Raw genomic sequence first — 25,535 nt, 5'->3', positions numbered from 1 at the left:
CATCTAAAATTCTTAAGCCAGAAAGCAGACAAGAATATTCAAGCTCTTGAAAGCAATTTCTGCAGTGTTGCTTGCATTTTATTACTTTTTCACGAACATTTATGCAAGATATTAATTTTGCTTGGGTTTTGGGTCATCCCTAAAGTACATGTATATTCCTATATGACTTCACTTAGAAATTGCCCTTGGCTAATAATTCCTCATGTCTACTTGCCACCCAGCTTGCAAGGCAAGTCATAAAGAGTGGGATTTAATTTAGTAGAGCTCTGCCTTTTTAAGGGAAGTGTGATGTGAGTGTCCTTAAATTTGGTTATATAAAGAATACTCTGTGCTCTGATTGGTTGTTCAAAACCATGGCTTGCTCCATGTTGCTTTGCTAACAATTCACATGTTGGAGGCACAGGCTGATAGTTCTGCACTGCTCAAACTGAATCTGCAAGTGGTGGTGTAAGTATTGCACCTCCACTGATTTTGGAAGTTATGTATTGGAGATGTGATGTCTACACAACCAGAGGACCTGCCTCATTTCCACCAAAGGAAATGAGGGGGCTTGATTCAGATTCACTGTTTATTAAAAGTACTGCTTTTAAAAGTGCAAATATAAGTAGAAAGAAAACTCTCTCATGAGAGCTTAGTGCATACAAATACACACCCGAGTAACTAACTTGAATGGATTGTTGCTGTCTGAACTAGATTCACATAATGACAAATGCCTTAATAAAAAGAACTGCTTTGATACAGCACTTCATCTTTCTGAATTTTAAAGCTCTGCAAATTTGAATATATGCATGTGTAAATAACCATAGAAATCTACCTGAAATGTATAATAAATATTCTTTTTTTCCTAGTCAGTGCTTGCATGTATTTCCTTTCTGATGTAACTCCTAAAAAAGAAAGGCTTTTGGAAAATGAAAGATGTGAATTAAAATGGAGAAGATATTTCTTCATGGGTCCATAAGGTTTTTCTCTTTGATGTTATACAAACCTGTAATGAGGCTGCTACCTCAGACTGTTTCCTTTTGAATACCAATATTAATATAAAATCTGGTTCCCTAATTTCCTCTTCTTATATTCAGATTATGAAAGTACAGTTTATTTCTATGAAATAGAGCATTTTATTTATATGCTTGTTTGATTTTATTTTTTCCTTACCACTTTTTCTTTCTCAGTAGGAAGATGCTGCCTTTAAAAGGGAAAGAGCACCTGTTCTCTAGATCCTGTAGAGTGATTTTGTGGGCTCCATTTTAAATTTTATTGACTGAAACAGCTAATGCTTCTCAAAACTGCTTCAACAGGCATTCTATTGAACTGTTGATGCAGGGTAAATTGATTAATCTGAGTTGAATCCTTTTAACAGCTATACAATGGGTTTCACATTGAGGAATTTTCAAGGTAATTAATTATTTCAGTGACTTAGATCAGGGCTGGTAATTCTAAAGTTAGTTTCTACTTTGGGATTATGAGTATGAGAGTGGAAACTCTCTTGACTCTCAGCTAATTGTACTGATGTAGGTGAATATAGGAGCTAGAAGGATCTGGGCCACGGTTTGTAGCTCACTGTTGTAAGTCTGGGAATGTCCATTGAGGAAGTATTTTTCGATTACTGACAGTGATTGGGAGAACAAGGTGCTTGCTTGCTTACAGGGTCAGCAGTTTTGTTCCTGCTTGAAAAATTATCCTTAGATGAGGAAAGTTTTCACCATTTTTGTCTTGAATTTCTTTGTTTTTTAGGGAAAGCTATAAGGAAGCTTGTGCGCAAGGCGACTCTGGTGGCATCTAGAATCCTCAGATTTCCTTGACTGAATCCATCTGGGTTTAGCCCTAAATATAGTAGACAAGCTGCACTGCTTGCACTGATAAATTATATCTTCCAAATGATAGACCAAGGTACAGTCATGTATACTAACCGTTTTTGATGTCATTTGACTCTTGATTCTGTTGCTTTTTGGGTAGTTGTGACACTACAATTTGTCCCCACTCTTGTGGACTATATCTTTTCACCAGTGCTCTTAAAAAAATTAATTAAAAGAGACTTCTGGCCTGGCTCTGGCGTTTGATGTTGACAGCTCCTTACGAGTCTGCAGCTTGGTGGGAAACTTAGCCTCTCTTGAGATTTACAAACTTGCCTTCAGTGGCACAACAATGGGATTGTTGGTGACACAACTTTATTTGGTTTTACTACCCATGGAAAAGAAAAGTGCAAACGTAAATCAAAACTTCCTTTTTGACACATAGTATCATTTTAGTCTGTGTGCTCAACAATTGTAAAATGAAAACAGACTATATTCTAACCAACCATCAATTTTGAGTATAAAATAACATCTCTATTATCCAAAGGAAAAAATAGATCAGTAAGTACTATTCTAAATGATAGTTAATAATTAGGTTTCTAGATCTGTTCTGGTATCTCTGCCAGCTGTTGGAATGAACAAGAAATCTCAGTGCCAACTGACTGTTTTCTGAGGTCAGAACTTCTCTTTGCTTTTTTGTTTTAGGTGGGAAAATATTCTGTCTCCTACCTGGGCCTTTCCTGCACTACAACGACATAACCTTCATAATACAGAATGTTACCAGTTTAAAGTTGTTTTTGGAGTGGTACTGTTAGTTCACATTTTAAGACTTTGATATCCAATAGAGTATATCCCTCTATTTGGATTTTCCATAACATCTAAAACTTGAGACTGATTAAGGGGAGTTTTTAAATGTCTTATCTAAGCATGACATTGGTTGAGTATTAATCCAGTTGCACAGACTATTACAATTTCGATTTTTATATAGCTTAGGTATTGAGTTAGGAGAATTCAAAGCTGTCTTTTCTTTTGCCCAAAGACAGGGGGGATGCTTTCTGTGTGTATCTTCGTGGTTCTTTTGTGCTCCTTGGTGGGCTGCAGATGTTCGCTGCCTCCACCTTTAAATGCTGAGCTTTATCCTTATTTTGGTGTTGTACCCAGAGGACAAATCCTTCCAGGGGCTTTTTCCTAGTGCACTAAGTACTTGAGAGAGAATCTGGGTTCTCCAGTGAACACTTGATCAGATTGGCTGGTGCATTTGGCCCCTGTCAATGTCCCTGTCTTGCTGAGGGAGGTGCCATACCAACCACAGACTGGACCATCAGCTGACCACAGTAAAAGGTCACACTCAATTTGCGAGTTACATATGTCTTGGAATTTGCTGCATAATGTCTGTGTTCTGTTGTCTGGCAAAATAATATTAGATTTAAAGAATGGATGCCTCTGGTGTTCAGCCTTGCGAAATTGTCTACAGATGATTGTTTTTTTGATTGTAATTGTTTTGAAAGACATGTACTTGCTGGGAGATAAATGAAAGATTTCAATAGTTTTCCTGCTTAATTTGTACCGTACAGGAAATAATTGAAAAATATGTCTTTTCAACTGACAGGAACTGGTCACACTTTGGCACACAGAAAATTTATCAGTTATCTGTGTGTATCATTAGTGGACAGGAAGATGACGAGATCTTTTTTTGCTGGGTTGTGATGCAGTCTGTGATGACATACAGATGCCTGTAGTGGTCTGTGTCAAATGCTTCCTTATCTTGTCCCCTGCTAGGTTTTTGTGCTAAGACTTTATATCTATTTTATATCTATCTATTCAACAACTGGGCAAGTCAAAACATTTGAATCATAGAATCACAGAATGGTTTGGGTTGGAAGGGACCCTAAAGATCATCTAGTTCCAACCCACTTGTCATGGGCAGGGACACCTTCCATTAGAAGGTGAGTGAGGTAAATTAATTTTCTTAGTTCTAGGAAATTCTGATGGTATTTTATAGTGGGTTTATGTTATAAAATATTGTGCTTCCATCTTTATTTGCAATCCTTAGGAAATTTTTGACTGTCAATAAAATAATTTCCGAACAGAAAAGTCCTTGAGAAAGGTTCCTTCTTAAGAGAGAAAGTGGGTACTACATTGGAAATATCTGGGAGCTGTCAAGAAAATGAAAGCTAATCATATGCTTTGGCATGAGGCTCTGGAGTTTGAATGCCTGGTCTGGATGGGCTGGATATGGACAGGCTATCCTCCAGCCCCTGATAAATGAGAGAAGACAGCATGGCTGAAGTTCTCCTTTACCCCACATTGCACCAAGACATTAGTCTTGCATGAAGAATTTCTGTTAGCATAGACAGTACTGCAGCAGTAGTGAAATGCTGAAGATGGTTTTAAAATCCAGCTAATAAGTGAGAGTTTTAATAGTCACTAATTGCAGGATTTAGAAATACCTGAGACTCAGCAACATTGCTACTTTTAAATGAAAAACATGTTTAATGAAGTTAAGGAGTGAAAAGTTGGAAATTTGCTCATGTTTTTTGTCATCTGCTTTTGCATTTGGCTGTGTAATCACAGACTGATTTTATGTTAGCTTAGTAGTCACTAAATGAATTAACTATAGATCAATGTATCATAGTATCAATGGCAAGTTTCTTCTGTGATTGTTTTTCAGAGCTTGATCCATAAGGTTTAAGTTTGTTTGAAAGGTCTTCATATCTAACCAGGTTTTTGAAATGAAACTCAAGAAGCTCCAGCTGGATATTAGCTGGATTTAAAATGTGATGATATACACATCATGTTATTGGCTCCAGTTCTTCAGTGTCGATAAATATCGTGGGAAGCAAGCAGGAGAGGATGCAGATTTCAGGTGTTCATTGGAAGAAATTTCTAGGTTGGTTTGGGAGAGGATTGGCTGTACTGATGTAATAAGCACACTCTGAGACACACCTTAGAATGTAAAAGAGAGAATTTTTTGGTGGCTGTTATTCTGCCTTGCTCTATACAAGTAGTGAATATAACACAGTCTTTCTTGGTGTTAGCTTTTGTAGTGGTTCATTTTCTCTCCCTGCATGCCCATCTGGAAGCAGAACAAGCATGGATAGCAGCTCAGGGGCTGGCTCTTCAGCAGCAGCTCACTGATGGGAGGTACCATCATGGTACCAGCACAGAACCAACCATCCCTGAGCACGTGCTCCCTGTGCTGCTGCTCAGTGCTGCCCGAGCTCTCCTGACAGGGTGATGTACTGGCACATCAAAACCTGCACTGGTGCATCACCAGGAGACAGCGTGATCAGTGCCACGCTCCTTTGCAGGGCTGTGGTTATAAATACACTTCAGGAGGAGATCACTGCTTAGCCCTCCCTTCTTGTTCTTTCAAAAAGACATTTTCACTTTCCTGTGTTACAGAGAGGTGCTGACTCAGTGTTGTAATATGCATTTAAAGATTCCAAAAACCCAATGTGCTGTCACATGTCTTTCATCTGCAGTGCTATGGGTTTTGCCATTGAAATGTACAGATTGGATAACTAATGAATTTACATTTCTGGCAATTTACATGCTTTACACTTCTCCTTTGTTTTAAAAGTGAAATACTTGGAAATTCCTGAGGAAAGAAGATATTTCTGACCTTTGAAGAAAAACACAGAAAAGCTTATATCCAATATAGTATCATTTATATTAAATTATATTATTATATTTGATTTTAGTGTTTTCTGTTAGGCTTGTATTTCTTCACCTATTGATGTAATGAAGCCATTCAAAAGTTTACATTGGGGCAGCAATTAATAAAAACTAGCTTAAGTATTAGCATTTTAAAAATTATCTGCCACTTACTTGATTGGAAAAGTAACAATTAAAGACTTAATATGATGACTAGATAGCACTTGTGCTCTTCAAGGTTTTAAATACTGTATGAGCAAAATTTTAAAAGTGACATTTGGTTTCAGTAGCTGATGTACCCTCAATATATTTAGAAATCCAAACAACTAAGCTGATTTCTGCCTTCAGAAGTTGTGCAAAGTCTTTGCAGTTTTTGTGTTGCAGGTAGTCTGGACATGCTCTGGCTCAGACTAAAATGTGAGGAACTCATCAGCTGATGTTATTTTGCAGTTATTTTTAAGCCCTCTTATAACTACACTTTGCAACTTTTTTTTGGCAAATATTTGCCAGTACAATTCACCTTGCTTGCTTTAATAATCGTAGTTAATATATTGTTGCTTGATTGCAATGAGGACATATTTATTTTCTGAATATTACAGAGATTCAGACTAAAGCATATGATCAATAAACATGTAAAAAAGTAAACATAGCGAAATGAACAAACAATGGAAGTGAAAACAGAACAGAGAAAAAAAAACAAAACAAAAACAACCAAACCAAAAGCCCTCTCTCAATCTAAAATTGAGAAAAACCTCAGGTCAGCTTCTCTCCATTTTCTAAATAAAATCAATGCACACAGATGAAGTAGTGTATCCTTTCTATAAAAAGTCTGATCCTGGAAATGGGTGTTCAGGGGTCACTGAGCTCTACTTTCTAGTGCTATCAGAATATTCTGCTGAAAGGAAAAAAAAACCCAAGCCCTAAAATAATTGTTGAAGGAGATCTGCATTCTTTCTGTTAAATTTAATTAGAGATTTAGGATATGTTTATTCAAGTTTTACCCACTGAGCTTCATGACTGATAAATTTGCAAACAAGTATTATGTGTGCAAGGTAACTACTTTTGTCTCTGTTAAGCCTGCCGAACAGAAAGGCAGTTATGTTTAAATCATTAGGATGTCTATGCATATATTCTTCAGTGTCATTTGCCAGCATTTTCACTGATCCTACAACATCAGTAAAAGGTTGTGTAAGCTCACAATATCTTGATACAGTCTTTGTTTACAGCGTGTTACAAACAATTTTCATGCTGCTTCTGCTGTGGTAAAATTGGGATGTTGTCATCCTACTCAGTAAAAACTGGGTGCCCTAGGGGCACTGAATTACAGATTGGTGTTCATTCACATTGTTCTATATATCAATTAATTCTAATTTAAGCATAAAACCTGTTAACAAAAACTTGCCTTTTAATTAAGAAGTAACAGAAGGCCCAGGTTAAATAGTGGGTCATTGCTAAGTCTGAGCTGTAGGATAGTCTGTGATATTCGTGGGGATTTTTGGACTTTTTCAATTCCTTTTTGTTTCCAAGGGCCCTTACTTTTCTCTTAGAGTTACCAGAGTCCCATGGCAATAGTAGCTCCTGTGGAGCACCAGCTGGGGCTCCTCGCAGCCTCCCCTGCCGGCTTATTTCTGATGCCTTCTTGGCACCAGAACTGGCTGAAACCACACTGTTCTTGGGACACTCTCCTTGAGTCAAGCTGTTCTAACACCTGGTGTCAGTGTGTGGAAGAGAAGCAAAAGAAAAAAAAAAATCGTGGGTGTGGAGAAACAAGAAGGAAGTCATTACATTGAGCACTGTGTCAGCTTGCTGCTTTGTTGCTGCTGCACTTGCAGCAGAACAGAAGCTCAATGTGCTTATTGATGTCTCTCAAGTACTACAAATCCTTATCTTCCCTGTCTGTTGTTTAATTCTTAATCATTTGTAATAAAATATTCAGCAATCTGGTCCATGGAACAATACTTTGCTGATCTGTTTTCGCTACAGCAGAAAACTAATCCAATCCAAAACCTCATCATATGCAGATATTACAGATAGACAGCTCACTGAAATCTTCAGCAGATTTTTCCGTTTGTTTACTACTGATATGACCAGTATTATATTGGATTTTAATCCAGTTTGTGGAAAACTATTTGATAAACAAATGTGTTATCTAGGAAAATGAGCATCATTTTATCAAAACTTTTATCAGCGCTTTTATCAAAACCTAGTAGGTATGGACCTCCTAATAAAATAGCTGTAAAGCAGGGAAAGAAAAGACTGCTGTGGAGATGTAGTTTGATTAAAATGTTTTGGTAAAGAATCCTTAATTATTTTAAAGAAAACCACAGTGGGTTCTTTTCTCCTGTGCTGATAAGAAACTGGGAAGTTTTCATATTGCATTCAAATGTGTGAAGTGAAATGAATTCGTTATTAGCTATATCTCCTTGGGGCATGTGCACTATAAATAGCTTTTCCAAGTCTGTGGCTTTATTCTGCTCTGCACTGTATTCTGAAATTCAAGACCAGAGAGACCAGAGTAAAATGCCTTCATTCAGCTGCAGTCTGAAGCAGTGCACATAATACAGCTTTGGATTTTGCAGATCAAGGTTTATTTATTTTTGTGGTACACAAGAAATAGAGGACTCCTTTCATTCACTAACCCCTCATTTTTCAGAGTCCCAGGCAAACCAAAACACCTGTTGTTTCTATTACATCTGATTGTTGCCAACCACAGCAAGGGGGAATCTAGGTTTAATTATTGAGTAAAATCTATAATATTATTGGTTAGGGTGCAAAATGGCTTTTTAATTAGGTCTGTGAAAAGCCCTTCCTGGGAAGCCAGATATCAGCTGTATTGGGTTTAAGTTTTGCCATAGTAGCAAGTACAAGTGAACTGGGGTCATAAATTAGTTCACAGCTTTGGACTTTGAAAAGCAGTCTGATTATAAACCAGAAGCCTGTGCTCTTCTTTGTGCTACATGAATTCTGGCACATCCAGGGTTTTGTTTTGTAAGAAGTAAGGCCACTGTTCTTGCTTAAAACTTACCCTACTTTTACATTAACAAATCCAATGGTCTGCCCAGGACAGCTCCTTGCAGTTATCTGAATCTGAGGGTGTTAAAATTTCCATGAGCTTAGTTCTCTGCCTTTTCATTCAAAATCCATAGAAGTCCAAGCTTATACCCTATGTGTTACTCTTTCACCATTCCAGATGGGAAAGGGATCACTGTACAGAAACTCCATGTTGATGTTTATAAAAGCTATAGCTGCTTTTTCAATGCTGGAAACATTTGAACAAAACAATTGAACAATAACATAATTTTAACATAACAATTTAAACAAAAATGCTTTTCACCATGTTTTGAGTATTTCCTTGAATTTCTTAGGTCTTCCAGGACTATTCATAGTTGTGTTAGTGTAGACTAGAGCAGTGAAGGGTTCTGTGGCAACCTCTGCCATGGCAGCCAGGCTGCTCATACTGTCCTTTGAGCTGTGAACATCTGGTGAAGGGTCTGGGTGTGTACAGTAGCAGCAGCAGCCTTGCCTTCTCTTTTGGGTAGCAGTGACTTTCACATGAGGTACTGTGAGAGGAGTTTGTGAGTCGGTTGTGCAAGGAGACATCCCCAAAAGATCCACCAGCTGCTAACCTGTGGCTTCCAGTCCTCAATAATGTATCATTTTTTAGTCCTCTTTGGTGTGTACACAGTAATGGGTCAATGCTAGCTGTTTAAACCTCAAAAACACGGGAATGTCTGTGCCACATGGCACATAGAGGTTTCTAAAAACATGTGATGCAGCTTCTGATTTGAAACACAGGGTTACTGAGTGCTTCAGTATGCAAGTCATAAGTTCTTTGGCTTAAAGTCACCCAGTTCTGACTTAATTCTGTTTGATGTGGGCTCAGATTCTGAGTGAATCTGTGGAGCATCCTGAGCTATAGATGTGTTCAGATTCTTTATGAATTCCTGAACCTATGCTGAGCTCTCTGTGGAGATGACTTGTGAGTTTCCACCTTGTTTGCTAATGCTGTAGAAGAGGGGAAGAAAATGGCAGGGAGTCAAGTGAATACTCTGCCTGTGATGAGGCACCTTGGAAACTGAGAGCCTTTAGTTTCAGGCTTAAACCAGGGGAGTTTGAAGGCACTGGTTCTAATTTAGCCTTCTACCAGGTGAGAAACAAAGCTGACTTGGGACTTTCAGCATCTCTGCTGTCAACTGAGACCCCAGCCTGGTAGTGATGGACAATCTGCCAACAGGATCTGTGCTACCACCACAGCAGCTCTAATATCCTGTATCAAATGCTCCCCAGCCATTTCACACCAATTGCAGTCATTTGTCATGCTCTGTGTCCCTGGCCTCACTGGAGTGTGGCACTTTGTGGCACTACAGTATTTTTCTATCTTGGTACATCGAAGTTCAAATTACTACCATGCAGCCAGGGCCCAAGAACTGCGTCAGGGAGAAAATAACAAAGGTGAAGGATGGTCTTAGAGTAAGTAGCTGCAGTGTAGGGAGGTAAGCAAGTGTGCTGAGCTACTCCTCTTATTATATTATTGAACAACATACTTGTTTATTTAGTTATTCAATAAAATGGTACAGGGCAAAACACAATATTGTTTTACAGTAGCTGCAATTTTTCTACTGACGTGAAAAGTAGTAAATACAGGTCTAAAATATATTAAATATTTTCATGTATTATGGTATATTTTAGCTTTCTTGGGTGATTTCACATGCTGCCTTGGAGGGATATATCATAAATACAATTATTATCCTTTATGCCAAAATGACATTGACATTGGTTGATATTCTCATGAATAGCATAGCTCCAGTGAAGGAGAAGGACAGACCTGGTACCTTCTGCTTAAGTTGTCAAGGTTGGCTGAATTCTCAGTTAATTTAAAACCCTGCTTTATGGCCTCTATTACACAGGTTTCTGCTCTCTCCTTGAGATCTCTCTTCTGGAGTGACAAATGTAACTATAAATGTTACATTTTGTTGAGGTTTTTTTCTGCTTTATGCTAAGTGGTTTTGGTTTTGTTCTTTTTAAAGTAGCAATTGTGTTGCTTCATAGGCTATTAGGGAGGTCTTTGTACTTCTTTTTGCTTGTAATGTGGGTCTCCTGAGCTGGATATAAAACCAGAAGATTCAGTTTTAAAATGCAAGGAGAGTCCTCATTTTCTGTGCCTGGCAAACTTTCTCTTTTATCCCTCAGCTAACTTCTATCCAGTCCACTGATTCTCATCCTCTGTGTCATGCTTGCTAACTTTCACAGATTAATTTTTTATGAGAGGTACTATTAAAATGACTTTGGAGAATCACATAAATTATCTCTGCAGCTTTCACTTGCTCTTTGTTGTTGTGTAGAATTTACTAATATTTCTCCAATGCAGCCTGTATTTCCTAAATCAGTTCTGATTGTTTTTCTAATTTGTGCATTAAGTAATTTTCATTTGTTTTTTTTTTAATGAAGTGAAATATTAAGTATCTTATGCAAACTTTAGTCCTGGGGAAAGGGAAGCAGAGAAAGTGTGTCAGTTTTGCCTTGTCATTTACACAGATACCAAGTCTTCAGGAAGGAAACTCACCTGAGCCCTCCTTGGCAGGAGCAGCCCTCTGGTAGCTCCTGTGTCATTAAGGTGCCTCTCTGAGGTGCAATTCTTTCTCTTGGTTCCTTCAAAATACAGGACAGTAGAAAATGCTGCCCTTCATTAGAAGAGAAAATGAGGGTTTGCTGTTTTCCTTCCTTGGGTTCGTTCCTGCCAGGAGAACAGACAGAGCTTCCATTTGCATTTGTAGAGATCTGTCCTTGAGTGCTCAAATCTGTGCGGGAATTTATACAGGAAGAATATTTTGATCTGGCAAACGAAGATGAAGGCTAATGGGAGATCTGGAGGGCTGCTATAAGCAGCCTGCTCTGTCCTAAACTTGGAAAAGATTAACTGCTGTGGTCTGTGAGGTGACTTTTTTATTTGGGACAAAAATGATGAGTGTTCTTTCCATTTTTAAGGGTTAGTAAAAATGACGTAGTTTTGTGTATTTATATGCTTGTATTGGCAAAGCCGTGTCTAGAAACCTAAGATGTGAGTTAGCCATCTAATTGGTTCTGCAAAACAGAACGCATTTTAATATCTAGAGGTCTTCTATAAAGTTGGGTCTCCTAGATTATTTTCATGCTTATTTTTCTTCCAGTAAAATATTAGTTGCTGTTTATTGTTGTGAATGAATCAATTCTGCTTCATTGCTATTTCATTTGAAGGATTAGATATTATGTTTAGGAGTAGTGATTTCAGGCCAAATTCACCATATGAGTTTTTATTTTTTAAGAACATTAAAATTTCCTTGCTGCTCACTTTTGAGCTGCCAAACTGAACACAAACCAAACCTCTGTTACTTTTCTAATGTAGCTCAAAAGCACCGTAGTTGATTTAAGGGGTTTCCAACATTTATGATTGGTAGGTAGTGCATGTATAGGTATGAAGGTTAATTAAATCAAGAGGTGAAGTTTGTAGAACAGGGAACGCTTCATTAGGCCCTGTGTGAAGTAACATGTACAATCTGTTCACAATACCCCAAGTGCCATTCACTGAGACAGTGTAATTACAGCTTACACTCAGTTTCATTAGTTTGTGTTTCTTCTACTGTGGTTGACATGTATGTTGTCTTCACTGAAACCCTGGAATAGAGGAGGGACTGCTTGCTGGTGGGCATCTGAGCATGCTGGCATTCAGCAAATCATTTTTCCTTTGGGTTCTAAAATGTCTTGTCCCAGATGTAATTAAGCTTGTAATTCATCAACTGGCACTTTTTTATTTCTCAGATTCCAGATCTAGCTAAAGACTTGTGCAATGGCTCTTCTTGTATGCTTTTTCTTTGTTCCTGTTGTTGTTGGGTGGGTTTTTTTTGCTTTAAACAGAGGGAAACAATAATTTTCTTTCCCCACTGCTAGTAGTTTAGTTTTTGTCTGGGCACTTTTTTAATTAGAGTTCATTCATTTTTATTTCAGAGCCGGATATAATGACAATCTAAAGATGCAGTCTTCAATACACACCTCTTTTTAACGTGCATACTGTTTAGGCAAGTATAATATCTAGGTTGCTGTGAAGATATGGGGGCTTCAGTGAAAGTTTAACTGTATAGATTCTCAAGAGTTTCTTTTAATAACAATTTAAGCTACCGAGCACTGTGAATGCAATTAAATAGACTGAAGTGTTATCACAAGTCCAGGCAAATTATGCATTTACTTGATTCCCAGAGAAGGAGAATTAAAGATATCCAGTTCTGATATCGGAAAGTCAGAGGCTCGATGCATACATAAAAATCTTGGAAATACGTGAACATAACTTTATATTACCCTTGAGATAAATCCCACAGTCCTATTCAGGTGAGAGAAACTGGGGAAGCACTTGGAGGCTCATGTCTGGAGACAGAAAAGCAATATTAATGAGGGTAATAAAGAGACTACTAAGGCGGGATGAATGATGAGCTTTATTGCAAATCTTATCTGTAAATAATTTCTTTATATTAAAAAACCCTGCATAAATGTTCTTCTGCATATTTGCTAGACTAATGTGAGAAGAGAATACAGCAGGGATATAACAGAGGTAAAAGTAAACCCAGCCTCCTGTTGTCTTCTTGTTGTCCTACTAATGTGTTCAAATATATTTTAAAAATTTATGTTTAGAACTACTATATTAAGACAATACATGTTCCATCCATGCCATGTGGTGTCGCAGCTCTGCCAAGCCGTGGCAGCTGCCAGGGTGGTTGTGATCTGTCATCAGTTCTCTGACTGCAGTCTGAAAACACTGAAAAGCTTAGGGCCTGTTCCAGAACTATTTTACCCTTTGTTAACTATTACAGTTTTTTGATATCTAGTAAAGTTAATATTAAAATATTTCATAGAAATTGCCTGCCTAAATTTTCTCATGCCAGCAATTGGTGTTCTGTTTTGAGATGGCATCCTGAGTTAGTGTGTTCCTTAGGTTTCTGATAGATTGTGTGTATCTCCTGATTTAATGAGGTCTAATATTGTATCATACATTTCATGTAAGGCCATTCCACAAGAAAAGTTAGTACTAAAATATGTATGAAATTGTACATGGACTTAATTAGATCTTAGCAGGATATAAATTACTGCACAGACCTGGGCTGATGTACTTAGAAACTAGTGTCTGCCAAAACCACCCTAAATCATCTGACAGTGTTTCAGGAGTGGCATGTTTTGGGGCAGAACTTCAACCTTTGTGCAGAAAATGAAGAATTATATGAAAGCAGATGAGGGGAAAAAATGAACTAAAATGTCATCCATTTGCACCATGTAAGCCCAGAAATGGGTCTCAGTGCTGCTGCAAAACATGAGCTGTGGCAGGCACACTGTGAGTGGAACAAACTGGTGTGCTAGCTCTGGCTTTAGGCATGGTGTCTTGTGAATTTATGCATTTGGAGACTGTCAACAATTTCAGTTTTAGGATGATGCATAGGAGCTTGTAAAATATATGTACTTTTCAGTATTTTGCCTTCCAAAGGAAGGACTGCATTGATTTGAGGCTTCTATTTCGACTGGTAGAACATACATCATGACTAAGAGCTCTTAGTTGTGTGCTCTCAAAATAAAAGGCCTAATGTTATTTATTCACTTCAGTGCCACAGGAGTGTATGATGCCTTATAGGTGATTAGAATGAACATGCCATCAGAATTGTGTAACTTACACAGTGCACAGCAAGGGGTAACAAAAAATGACAGATAAATACAGGAAGCATCAGGGTTACAGTGGTAAGAGCTCATGAAAATACTTTCGTATACCAATAAAAGCTTTCACTTATGCATCACATATGTTTCCTCACTGCATGTTGCCTCTGTGTCTTGCTGGTTATTTGATTTTTGGTTTTGTTAACGTATTCTACTCATAGATTTTGGTCCTGATACTGTTTCTCTTGAAGTCCCTGGAAGGAACTCCTAGTGATTTCAACAGTGTTAAATCAATCTCACTAAGCAAAGACTGTAGGGATGTGGTAATGAACAAGCTTGCACTTCAGGCTTCTTTTAAAAGGAAGTGTTTTGTGAGAATGAATAATGAAGTACCTGTAATTTTTGTTGTGCATGTAGTAGGTGTAATATTATCTACAAAAATAATGCATTCTTCCTCATAAGTACACAAAGTGGAAAGATTTGCTGTTCTTCCCCTGTTACTATCCTGTTCTAAGTGGATGTTTACTTTTTCTGTTTACAGAAGAATGCTTACTTTTCCACAGTGTTGACATGATTGTTGTAGAGATATGGAATTGGTTCGGGTTTGTGGTATTTTTAAAAAAAATTCTTGATATAACTTTCTCTTTTATATGCCTGTCAGTTAGTAAAATTTTGTCAAAAATTATTTTCACTTATTGTCATTACTGTCATATTTTTTTGTGGATAAGTGCATGAGTGTGTATGTATCACTTGAATCCTATTGATCTCCTTGTTTCAGTAATACTTTGTAGCAGTTTCCTAAATGCTTTGTGAGGAACACTGTTATTATTAGCCTTATGTATGTTTTTTTTTTAATCTAGTAAGGTTTTCCTTACCTTTGCATCATAAGAAAGTTTTCAGTCATGTTTGAAATTGTTGTTTTACCATATTTATAATGTCTCTTGCTTGTGTCCCAGCTATCTACTTTTATCCTTCTTCTGTTTCTGCCATGTTTTTCAGTAATGTTATCATTTTTTCTGAGTTTATGATAATCTTTCTTCACTCTAAAGAGATCCCATCATCTTGATGTGAACTTTTCTTAAAAGCTGTGTGCTAGCCTTGCCAGAACACATTCTCAAATGCATAGGGCAAACAGGATCCATGTATATTACAAGCTGTAAAATGTGGAGAGAGGAGCTGTCTTTGATATCAGTGTCTGAGCAGCAAATGGCAGAGTCTGCCTTGCAACGTGGACTTGTGTTTTAGCTATCCATGAAGTAGAGACACAGAAGTGGAAGTTGACCTATTTGTTTTTCTAGAGAAAGGCCATTATTTTCTGTTAAGTGTATTTGAGGGAGATCTTTCTTAACCATTCGGAGATGTAAATATACAGATATACAACTCAGGACAGCTGCAGAAATATCTGACTCTTTTTTGGCCCCATGCAGAGATCCTTCAAAATTATATCACTGCTGATTTAGTTAATGGTATATACCTAAGAAGCACCAAACAATACAAAAACATTCAGTGCATCAAATAGAAACAGATATGTTATAGAATATAATGAAATTTATTCACCTGTTTATGTGAGTGCTGCACATGTTTTATGGGTATAACTATTTATTAAACAGCTTGCCCATGTGTTGCCAAATAGTGGATTAAATTCTCCTAAGCCTGTTTAAGTATCTCCATGCTCGTGAATATGACATTTCATCTATTTACACCTTTCCAACTGAGTTAAAATGTCAAAAAGATGTATTTTTGTAATATAAGTAACTCAAGTCTTTTTGACATTATTTTCTCTAGCTCGTTTCATATGTATATCTTTCTTTTATGTTATCATCATGATGGTATTAATTTGGATGTGCAAATTAGCTCTTCATGATGTTGTCATGTCAGCATCTGGATTCAAGATGTGCTGTTTCATAAGCATTGCATCCTATTGCGTTTCATCAGAGTCCCCCTTTTCTAATCTAATTATTCATAAGGAACCTTGGGGATTGTGCTAATGGGCATCTGAAGCTATAAAGAGTAATGAAAGTGGTTGTGTTACTGCTATGCAATTAAGTGTATACAGAATACCATTCATATAATTAAATTCAGACTTTTTTACCACTCTTTTTCTCCTTTATAGTACATCGATTATTTCTCTGAAGTTAAAATAATACCAGTGGAGTTTAAGAGCTTTTTATGAGAATTGTAGCATTTATAGTGACAAAAGTTGATTTTTGGCTTTTATAATTAAAATCTTCAGCAAATAAGGAGACAATGTAATGAATTTTTAATGTTTTTTTAATGTTTTATGTGGAAAGGTAGAGGATGTTTGTGATTGAGGCAGAATTTGAACTGCTGGGAAAGCAAGGTGGGTGTCTGGGGGTGTGTGCATGCTGTGTGTTTCCCATTTAATATTCTGTCCATTGGTTTGATTGGATACAATGCACAGTATGCTGCTGCTGGTAATGTGCATCAGCAGTCATTGCAATCTGTAAGTTCAGCCTGACCTTTGGTCTGGGTTCAGTTTTCTGTCTCTGTTCATTTGGATTAAGTGTTTTGATGAATGAAGATAAAGTATTTAGATCAACTAGTCAATATGTTTTCTGCTGATAATTCCATATTAATAAGTGCTGATGGTTAGTATCTTTAAGGTCTACTGACAACCTGATTGAAATCAATGGCAGTTTTGCCTCATTTAGTTCAATGGGAGCAAGAATGAGTCTTTAACCAGCAGAAAATTATAAACACCAGTCTCTGTTCATGTGTCATTCACTATGAACAAGAGTTTTTATGGTGCTGTCAGGCTGAAAAAAATTATTTTTGATAACAAAAGCTGCATTTAGCTGAAGTAATCCCTAGGTAGCCTGTTAGAGGTGTTCTAGCTTTGTTATTCCCAAACAATAGGGAATGTGGCCTCTTGCTGCTTCTACTTAAGTAAGTAGTTGCTGCTGCTCAAAATAGCTTGAGACTGCTGTGCAGCTGAAATTCTACTGCAGACATCCTGCATTAACCTAGTTATCTTGAATTTTCTCATGAAATTCAGACTTCATTTTAATTCTGCAGAGCCCATGATATTACATAGCTTGTGCAGTTGCTTTTTGCAGAACACCAGTGACAGCCATGATGTTCCATGTCAGTGAAGAAGCCCAGGCATCATGACAGCATCCTCCATCCTCTTATCTTTGATTATACACAGCTGATTGGCATCTCATTCTGTTCTGAACTGCCTTAACCATAAAAATCCCACTAGCATTTTAAAATTGCTCATGTGCCAGGTAACCTACTACAGAACTGAGAGGTAGCTTCATAAAACAACTCTTCCAGGGTATCCTTTTAGTTTCTCCCCAGGTACCACTGAAAGAAATGAGCTGTGAAGTTAGAATGAGAGTTTAATATGTCCAGGTCCTGTCTGACCAAATGACACTGTGGCTGAGGGGGACTGACAGCTTCTCTCTAATCATTGCTGTAAAAGGAAAAGGAAGAAGGAAGGAGAAGTAAAGAGCACAGAAAGCCTGATCTCTTGGCTAGATTTTCAGGTTGCTTAGGTAATTAAGGAGGTACTAACCTAAGGTGTTGCATTTGACCTTTAAAACCAAAGGTCAAATGCAACACCTAAGGTTAATACCTCCTTAATTATGAGAAGAGAACCTTTAGAGCACAGGAATGGCATTTTGGCATTACTCAGCAAGTGTCTGCACTCTGCATTAGTTCATGCTTTCATTTATTCTTGTAGTATGTATTTGTGGGTCATTAATCTGCCCCTACAAAGACAAATAAGTTTTGCCTCCTAGAGAATAGTTATATTCATCTTACTTCATGTACAAAATGCTCATGGTGCTTGGTCATCAGTGATCTGCGAAGTCAGGTTAAGGCTGCCAGATTTTTCTACCATGATTAAAAACTCTTATAAAATACCTTGTAAATTTTCTAGCCATTTTTTCCAGTTGATCATTGCTCTTGAATGAAACTCGACATTACTTTCACATACCTTCTAAGCTTGTTCTCTGAGATAAACGACATGTCTGAAAATCAGTAAATGAGAAAAGAAACCTTCAGTCCATCCAACCTTTTTTATTTGTCTGTGAGTTTTTTTCCTTTTTATTTTACTGTGGAAATTTTTAAAAATTTATATCTTTGTCTGGTAATTTATGTTTTTCCACATTACTTTGGCTTCCTTTGATTACAGGCTAAAATCCTTAATTCTCAACTCTAATGTATTAAATACGGACTACTTGAAATAGCATTTTCACTGGGTGTTGGTTGCTTTCTAGTCTCCCTATTATTTTTGCATATTTGTGTCTTCCTGTCTAGTACATACATATCTTTAATCATCCAAGTAATCTTGGTTAATGGACTGTATTTATGGATGTTTATCTCTCTCTTTGAATCTGGCATGGGGTTAGTCATTGTTTTGTTGGGCTTGACTTCAAATAATATTTTGTTCTAGCACTTTATATACAGATTATTATCCTAATGATCCTTAAGTTTAATTTTGTGCAAATCAGATAAGGGGTGTGCTGCTGCCTGTTTTTCATTGTCAAATCAGATTCTGTCTCTCCTTTTAAAGCAGATTTCCACATACAAGTTCAAATCCCTTAGATAAAGAATGTGCTCATTTACAAAGATTGTAATTGATTTTTTGGCCCTGTTTTTAGTACTTTGCACTGTAAATGACATCCCAGTGGACAATAGTCATCATACAGATGTTTGAAAGCTCCTTCCTGCAGAGTATGCTAATTGAAGTCTATAAAGTGTCATTGGGCTGCACATTGTTTCTAATTAGTACAAGGCAGTTTCTCTTAGCTCTGTATAGTTTTGCTGGCCTCTTTCCTTCATTATTTTACCAGCTGGCAAGTAAATCTTGTCAGTTACTAAGAAAAAAAAAATCCAGAGTTGGAAATTTTTCCTGTGTGCTTCATAGTGTCCTGCTTTCCTTCACCAGAAAAATACAGATTTTTGTATGGTTTGATTCTGACTTTCTGAAGCTATCAATAAGCTTTTAGCTCCAACAGGACAGGTACTACTACTCTGACATCTTTTGAAAGACTCTTTATCTCACATCATCAGGAGAAACATTAGTATGACAATAAATTTCTTTTCTCATAATAGGGCATTTATGATAATGATTGTCATTTGTCTAGTTTCTGAAAAAGGAATATTTTAGTGACTGCTTGATGGTTGGATGTTTATTGCAGACAGTTTCCCAGGGTATACAATCAGCAGTGCGATGGAAGTGGCAGATAAAAGGGTCTCTTTTATTGAAAGGAGCTCAAAATTATGTGCAAAATTACTGGAAAAAGAAGCTTTGCTGCCTGCTTCAGCTTCCCTGTGTGAGTGTTCTTGGGTACAAGTCAGGTTCTGCAGTCCTTTTAGGGAGTGTTGGATTGCACTTTTAAAACTCTGGTAGGTACTTCCCTCTGCTATGTTAATTTAGCCTAAAATAGTGTCCCTGTATTTCCTCATGTCTTTCTGCAAGGATTTTTTTGCCTCAAGTAACCTGGGAGTTAATAGGACAGATGTATAGAATTTTCAGTCCTTGGCTGCTTTCTTCAGGTCTCCATTCTATGCATGGAGGAATGAAACAATAGCTAGTACTCTTCATAAGACTCTGAGGCAGGACCCATGTTTCTTGTTTTTTTTCTTTTTTTTTTAAGGTAAAATTTATATTTTTCCCTTGCATGCAGTGAACACCTTTTCTGAATATTCGGGAAGCACATTCAAAATTTGGTGTGATGCATTATTGAAACAATTTCCTTTTGATTTCAGTTAAGTTCAGTCATAATGTAAGTCCACTTTGATTGAAGATTGAGGAGGTTAATGAAAGAACACTTTCATGAACAGCTAACATGCAATAATTTGTTGTGCATCAGACTAAGATTTAGGAGGTTGACTTGATCCTCTCTGAATGACAGCATCCTGAGGAAATAATTTTCTTTCTTCCAATCTTTGTTTTTTATCTGAGAATGATAACATGATACATCTCTTTCTTCATGTCTAGGTTCTTTTTAGTTTAGGGGGCAAAAGGTATGTGACAGTTGAAATAATTGTGTGACCACAGTGAAATAATTAAAATAAAGTACACTACTTAAGTTGGAAGGGATCTGCAATGACCATGTAGTCCAACTGCCTGATTCAGGCTGACCGAAAGTTAGACAATGTTGTTAAGGGCATTGCCTCTTAAACACTGACAGGCTTGGGGCATCTACCAGCTCTCTGGGAAGCCTGTTTGGATATTTGCCCACCTTCTCAGTAAAGAAAATTTCCCTGTTGTCCAGTGTGAGCCTGCCCAGATGCAGCTTTGATCCATTTCCACATGGCCTGTCACCAGGGAGAGGAGATCAGCACTTCTCTCTCCACTTCTCTCCTCAGGAAGCTGCAGACAGCAACAAGGTCATCCCTCAGCCTCCTTTTCTCCAAACTAGACAAGCTCTGAGTCCTCAGCCACTCCTCACAGGACATTCCTTCCAGCCCTTTCACCAGCTTTGTTACCCTCCTCTGGATGCATTCAGAGACCTGAATCCTTCTTGAATTGTGGGTCCCAGCACAGCACACAGCGCTCCAGGTGAGGCCAGCCCAGCGCTGAGCACAGCAGGACAGTGACCTGTTTTGCCCAGCTGTGCTGTTTGATGCACCCTAGGACAGGGGGTGCCCTCGGGGCTGCCAGGGCCATTGCTGGCTACAATGAGATGCTGTTGGCCAGCAGCACCCCCAGACCCTTCCTGCAGGGCAGCTCTCCAGCTGCTCCTCTCCCCATTTATTACTGTGCCTGGTGTTACTCTGTCCTTCGTACAGAATCTGACATTTTGACTGTAGGAATTCCATCCCATTCATCATAGAACAATGCTCCAATCTATCTAGATCCCTCTGCAAGGCTGATTACAGAAATCCTCTTTATTGTTTGTGCTGGAAAATGTACTTAATCCCCACAATCTACTCAATATGGTACTGCATTACAGTGGACTTTCCAATTAGTGCAGAGCATGTGTAGAGGCAAACCTTTTTCTCCAAAGAATTACTTGCTAATTATGTAAGTGCATAGGAGGCTATTAAACTAAAAACACAGGTATTTGATCTGAGGTGGTATTCCTAGAAAAGTACAGTGATGTACTGAAGTAAAAAGAGGAGGTTTTGTTACTTAAAAATACTGCATCACTAAGGGATAGCAATGTAAAATAAAAACATTGCTGTAGAGAGCCAACTTCTTCCAGGGATAGGAAATGGTTCCAGATGCAATGGTCTGCATCTGTCCTCTTCACTGTGCAGCATGAGGCCTGATGGCCGCTGTGAGCTGGTGCAGGCATGGGTTAGGTAATGTCTCTCTCCACTCAACTAGGCTCTGGCAAATTTACCAGCATCTACTCTGTGATTCTGACTTGGGTAATAATACTTTTCCCTTATCACGTTCCTTTGAACAACTAACCAGTGTGTTTCTCCTCTGTTTTGCCTTGGAGAAACCTGTCAACACCTTTTCTCTTCATTCTCTATTTAATGGATGTGTCAACATTGCTTAATGGAGGATGCTGAAAAGGTATGTTTTGTTGTTAGCTCTGAACAGGCAGTGAGTCCTGACAGCAGTGATGGCTCAGGTCGTGCTGTTGTTACATTGGCTCTGATGCCAGTTCAGTCAGATCAAGCTCAGATATTCCTCTGCAGTGTTCCTCTGCAGTGCATAAATACACCCTCATGCAAACAATTCACAAGCATTTCAACTGCATATACATAATTTATAATTATAGTGGGACTAAAATAGACTCGAGGCTTCAGTTGGCCTCATGTCCCAGAACTGCTGTATTGCAGCAAAGGCTGCTCTGCCTTGACAACACAGCAATAATTACTGTGGACTGTGTTTTAACAGCCAAAGATGATTGTGAGGCACAGCTTCAAGGATATTAGGGGAGTTTGGAAGCCTTGCCCTTCTATCAAAGGCTTAGGTGTCTAAATGTTATCTGTGTGGCTGCAAATTAGCATTCTCAAGCAATATGGCTTCAGGAGGCATGGTCTTGGGGAAGATGCCTGCAGATTTGTGAGCCTTCACCATTTGCTTTGAAGCCCCCCTGATTTGGGGAGCCTCCTAAGGAAATTCCTCCAGGTCTGTTTTTATACAGGAGATGGAAACCTGATTAGTGATGTTTATTTTTCCAGATTATTCGGGTTTTGACTTTTCAGTTTTAGCAATAGGATGAAAAAAATTACATTTTGCATTTTACCTTTTAATGAAGGATTGATTTTGCTTAGTGTTAAAACATAGGTTTGAAGCTTTGAAGTCTGTTCCATAGCTGTAAACACAGTGGGAATGGTCTGATTTCCCACTTGCAATATTGCATTATTAGACTGGAAAGAGCTTTTAGGGCTATTTTACATAATGACTGGGTTCTCTGCATGCTGCTACATTCAGAAATAAAATAAAAAAACCAGAAGCTGACCAGCAAGTGGTTCCTGTTTTAGACATTGTCCATAGTATTTTTAATATTTGCTGCTCTAGCCGTGTTATGTAATTGATGTCCATTGGGAATATCCCAAAATGGGGATGTTTATTTCCTGAGGCTCTTAACAGTGTTTGAAGTTTCTTTATCAGACACAGGCTGGGGAAAGGTGCATTGATTTTTAGTGTCTTCTGCTCTTCAAGTAATTTTTTAAAGTGAGTAATTATAGAAATACAATGCATTTAGACTTGAGGGCAAATTCAACATTGGGTTTTTACACTGCAGCTGTCTAGAATTCAATGTTTCAGGGCCAAGAGTTCATCTATTTCCTGACATAATAGGGTGATTTAACATGCTTTTAATTTTAAGCATGTGAGCAATCCCATCTTTTCTCACATTTATTCAGTTGGATACATATGTGTGTGTGTATTTAGATAGATAGATAGATAGATAAAAAGTAAAGACTTTGGCCTTTTATGAACTGAATCTTATGAACCGAGCTTTAAGACCAATGTGAAGTTGTGTAAGTCTTTTTTTAGTATGATTTTCACATGCATATCAAATGTTAAAGCAGTAGGGTGATAGAAAATCTGATACAGTTATCCTGTTCATCTTAGACGAGCTTGGGAGCAGACTTTGGTCTTTTATCAGTAACAGCAACCTATATTAACACTGAAAAATCTGATTTTTATCTTCTTGGGAATCATCATGTAAACTTTCTGAAGAGATCTTGATGCAAACAAGAGCTATTTGCACGATCTTTGAACTTGGCTTTAGTTTACACACTTAAATCAGCCACACAACCTGAATAATTCTGAGAGGTCACAAACACTGATTTCAAGGGAGGCTTAGAATGAAGCTAATATATTATGATGTGCATGATCTTCATCAAAGAAGTATTAGGCATTCCCAGAAGTCCCAGAGTTATATGATCTTGTGACAGACCCAGAGGCAAATTCAGAGTTGTCAGCTGAATTGCCTTTGGAGCCTGCCAAGCAAACAGATGCTAATGTTAGATGAGTATCTACATGTCTTGGCATGGAGCTCCCATGACAGGCAGCAAGCCCTGTGTGTGACCTTAGCTTGCTGGTCCACTGCTGGGAATCACAGAGGAGATGTCTGGTGATGTGTGAGTTAGAGCTGTCTGTTGCTCATGGTGTTTGAATATAGTTTATTTGGATGCTGTAGTCAGAGTCTCTGATAAGAAGAGTTAAACACTGCCATCCACCCTCTTGGGTTACAACTGAGAAAGCAAACACAGTTGGGTTTTCCTCGTGCTAGTTCTGCAGCTCCAGAGCCCACTGTATATGCTGGGAAGCCCCAACCTCTGCTGCTTGCAGTAGGAAGCCCTAATATAATCTGGCATAGCAGAGTGTGAATGTTATTGTGTGTGTGCCACACTGATTCCTATGAGCTGCACTCACTCACAAAGTACATCTCCCTGGGCAAACTGGATGTTTGGGAGCCCCAGGACCAGCTGGCACAGAGAGGCCCATGCCTGTGGGGGTGACATTCTGCAGCTTCCAAACCATGGTGGCCATGTGTGTGCTGCCTGTTGAGAAGTGGCCCTGCCTTGTAGCCTCTGAGCCATGCCAGAGTGGTGTTTGGGGGAGAGCAATTTATTACAGCCGAAAACCTCTCAAGGTCCTCTCTTTATCAATTTAATAGTGTGAATCATAGCACTGCAAAACCCAGGAGCATCCTGGAACTCTTCATTTGCTAGCACAGACAGGGCTGTTGTGTCTCTGCCTGCCTTGTCATTGCTCTGTGCTTAGAGACTCTGGCTCTAGTCCAGCTCCAGCTCCAGTCTTTCATGATTTTTAAGATTATTTGCCCCTTGCTCCACCCAAAAGCCTACTCTCTGGGCTTTTTCTCCCTGGGTGCATGCTGTTGTGAGGCTTTGTTTGTTGGGACTCCATCAGTATATTCATTTAGCAACATGCATGCTCATTTAAGCTGAATATAGAAACATTTAAGTCTCTAGACAAGTGATTAAGGGCTTTATTAAATAGAAATGTTTTGCTAAGCCACAGCATGGATTATCTGTCCCTTAGTATGTGTATAATCAAAACTGGTTCTCTGATCTTGGATAAAAACTCTGGAGGATCTGTTTCACTTTTTTTCTTTTGTGTAAAAGGGGAATGCTGACATTTCTTTGCTGACTTCCTTGGGTTGCTGTGGAGTTTAATGCCCAGAAAGTGCTTTGAACATGAGAACTGCTGTGACAGAATTACTGAGAGCTTTGCTTCTGGAATTTAATTGCTCAGTTAAGGTGGAGGGGGGAAGAAAAGTTCAGAACCAGCTGGCAGTGAAACTCTATTGAAATTGTATGTAATATAGGGATATAACATTCATATGGAATCTGGTTATTGAGAATTGTATTTTAAATTTTGGATGATTTTTTATTTTTTATATATATATATATATATGATATATTTGAAATTAATTCTTCTCTTAAAATTCTAAATATGGGTGGGATTTTTTTTTTGGTCTTGATTTAAAACTATTCTTGTTTTAGAATAGTCTTTTAACAAAGCTTGATGTTTTCTTATTGTAGATCTTTGCAATTATTATGCACAAGCACAATCACTTCTGACAATAAAAGTAGAATTAGTGTATATTAATAATTTGTGCACTTCCCATTTTTGGCTTATATTTGCTCTGAAATGATGGGTGAGATTCAAGGTCTTTCTGTGCTCTCCACAAAACCCCGTTGCCTAGCATTTTTAACACTTGGCAGCACCATTTCTAATCTGTCTGTAGCTGGCAGCCAGGCTGTGCAGCTCCTTGGTGGGAAGTAACACAGAGCAGAGCAGCAGCTCCCAGCTCAGGCAGGCTTCTTTCTGTGGGTACCAGTTTAAAGCTCTCTCTGGAAATTTCAAATGCATGATGTGATGCCCATGGCAATTTTTTCTCTTTTGTCCTTCAGCGTGGGTTGGTAAGAGGAGTGGACTGGCACATTTTCTAAATATGCGCATGTTTTTCAAGCAGAGTGTTTCAAGCCTGTTACTGAGTCCTTTGCTTA

At 38.2% G+C, this 25,535-nt stretch overlaps 1 protein-coding gene across 5 annotated transcripts in view; it reads left to right on the top strand.

Moving 5' to 3' along the window:
- Positions 1-25,535, top strand: part of PPP2R2C (protein phosphatase 2 regulatory subunit Bgamma) — a 193,620-nt gene that overhangs the window by 104,774 nt on the left and 63,311 nt on the right. The window contains exon 2 of one of the 5 annotated variants that reach the window (XM_053975877.1): positions 1,732-1,887. The exons of the other annotated variants lie outside the window; for them this stretch is intronic. Coding sequence (XP_053831852.1) covers positions 1,875-1,887 — 13 coding nt within the window. The 5' untranslated portion in view covers positions 1,732-1,874. The remainder of the gene's footprint in view (positions 1-1,731; positions 1,888-25,535) is intronic. 5 annotated transcript variants of the gene reach the window in all.

Source organism: Vidua macroura, chromosome 4 (genome assembly GCF_024509145.1).
Source record: "Vidua macroura isolate BioBank_ID:100142 chromosome 4, ASM2450914v1, whole genome shotgun sequence".
NCBI classification, from domain to species: domain Eukaryota; kingdom Metazoa; phylum Chordata; class Aves; order Passeriformes; family Viduidae; genus Vidua; species Vidua macroura.
Note: the sequence above shows the minus strand (reverse complement) of the source record. Positions and strands in the feature narration are given on the sequence as shown.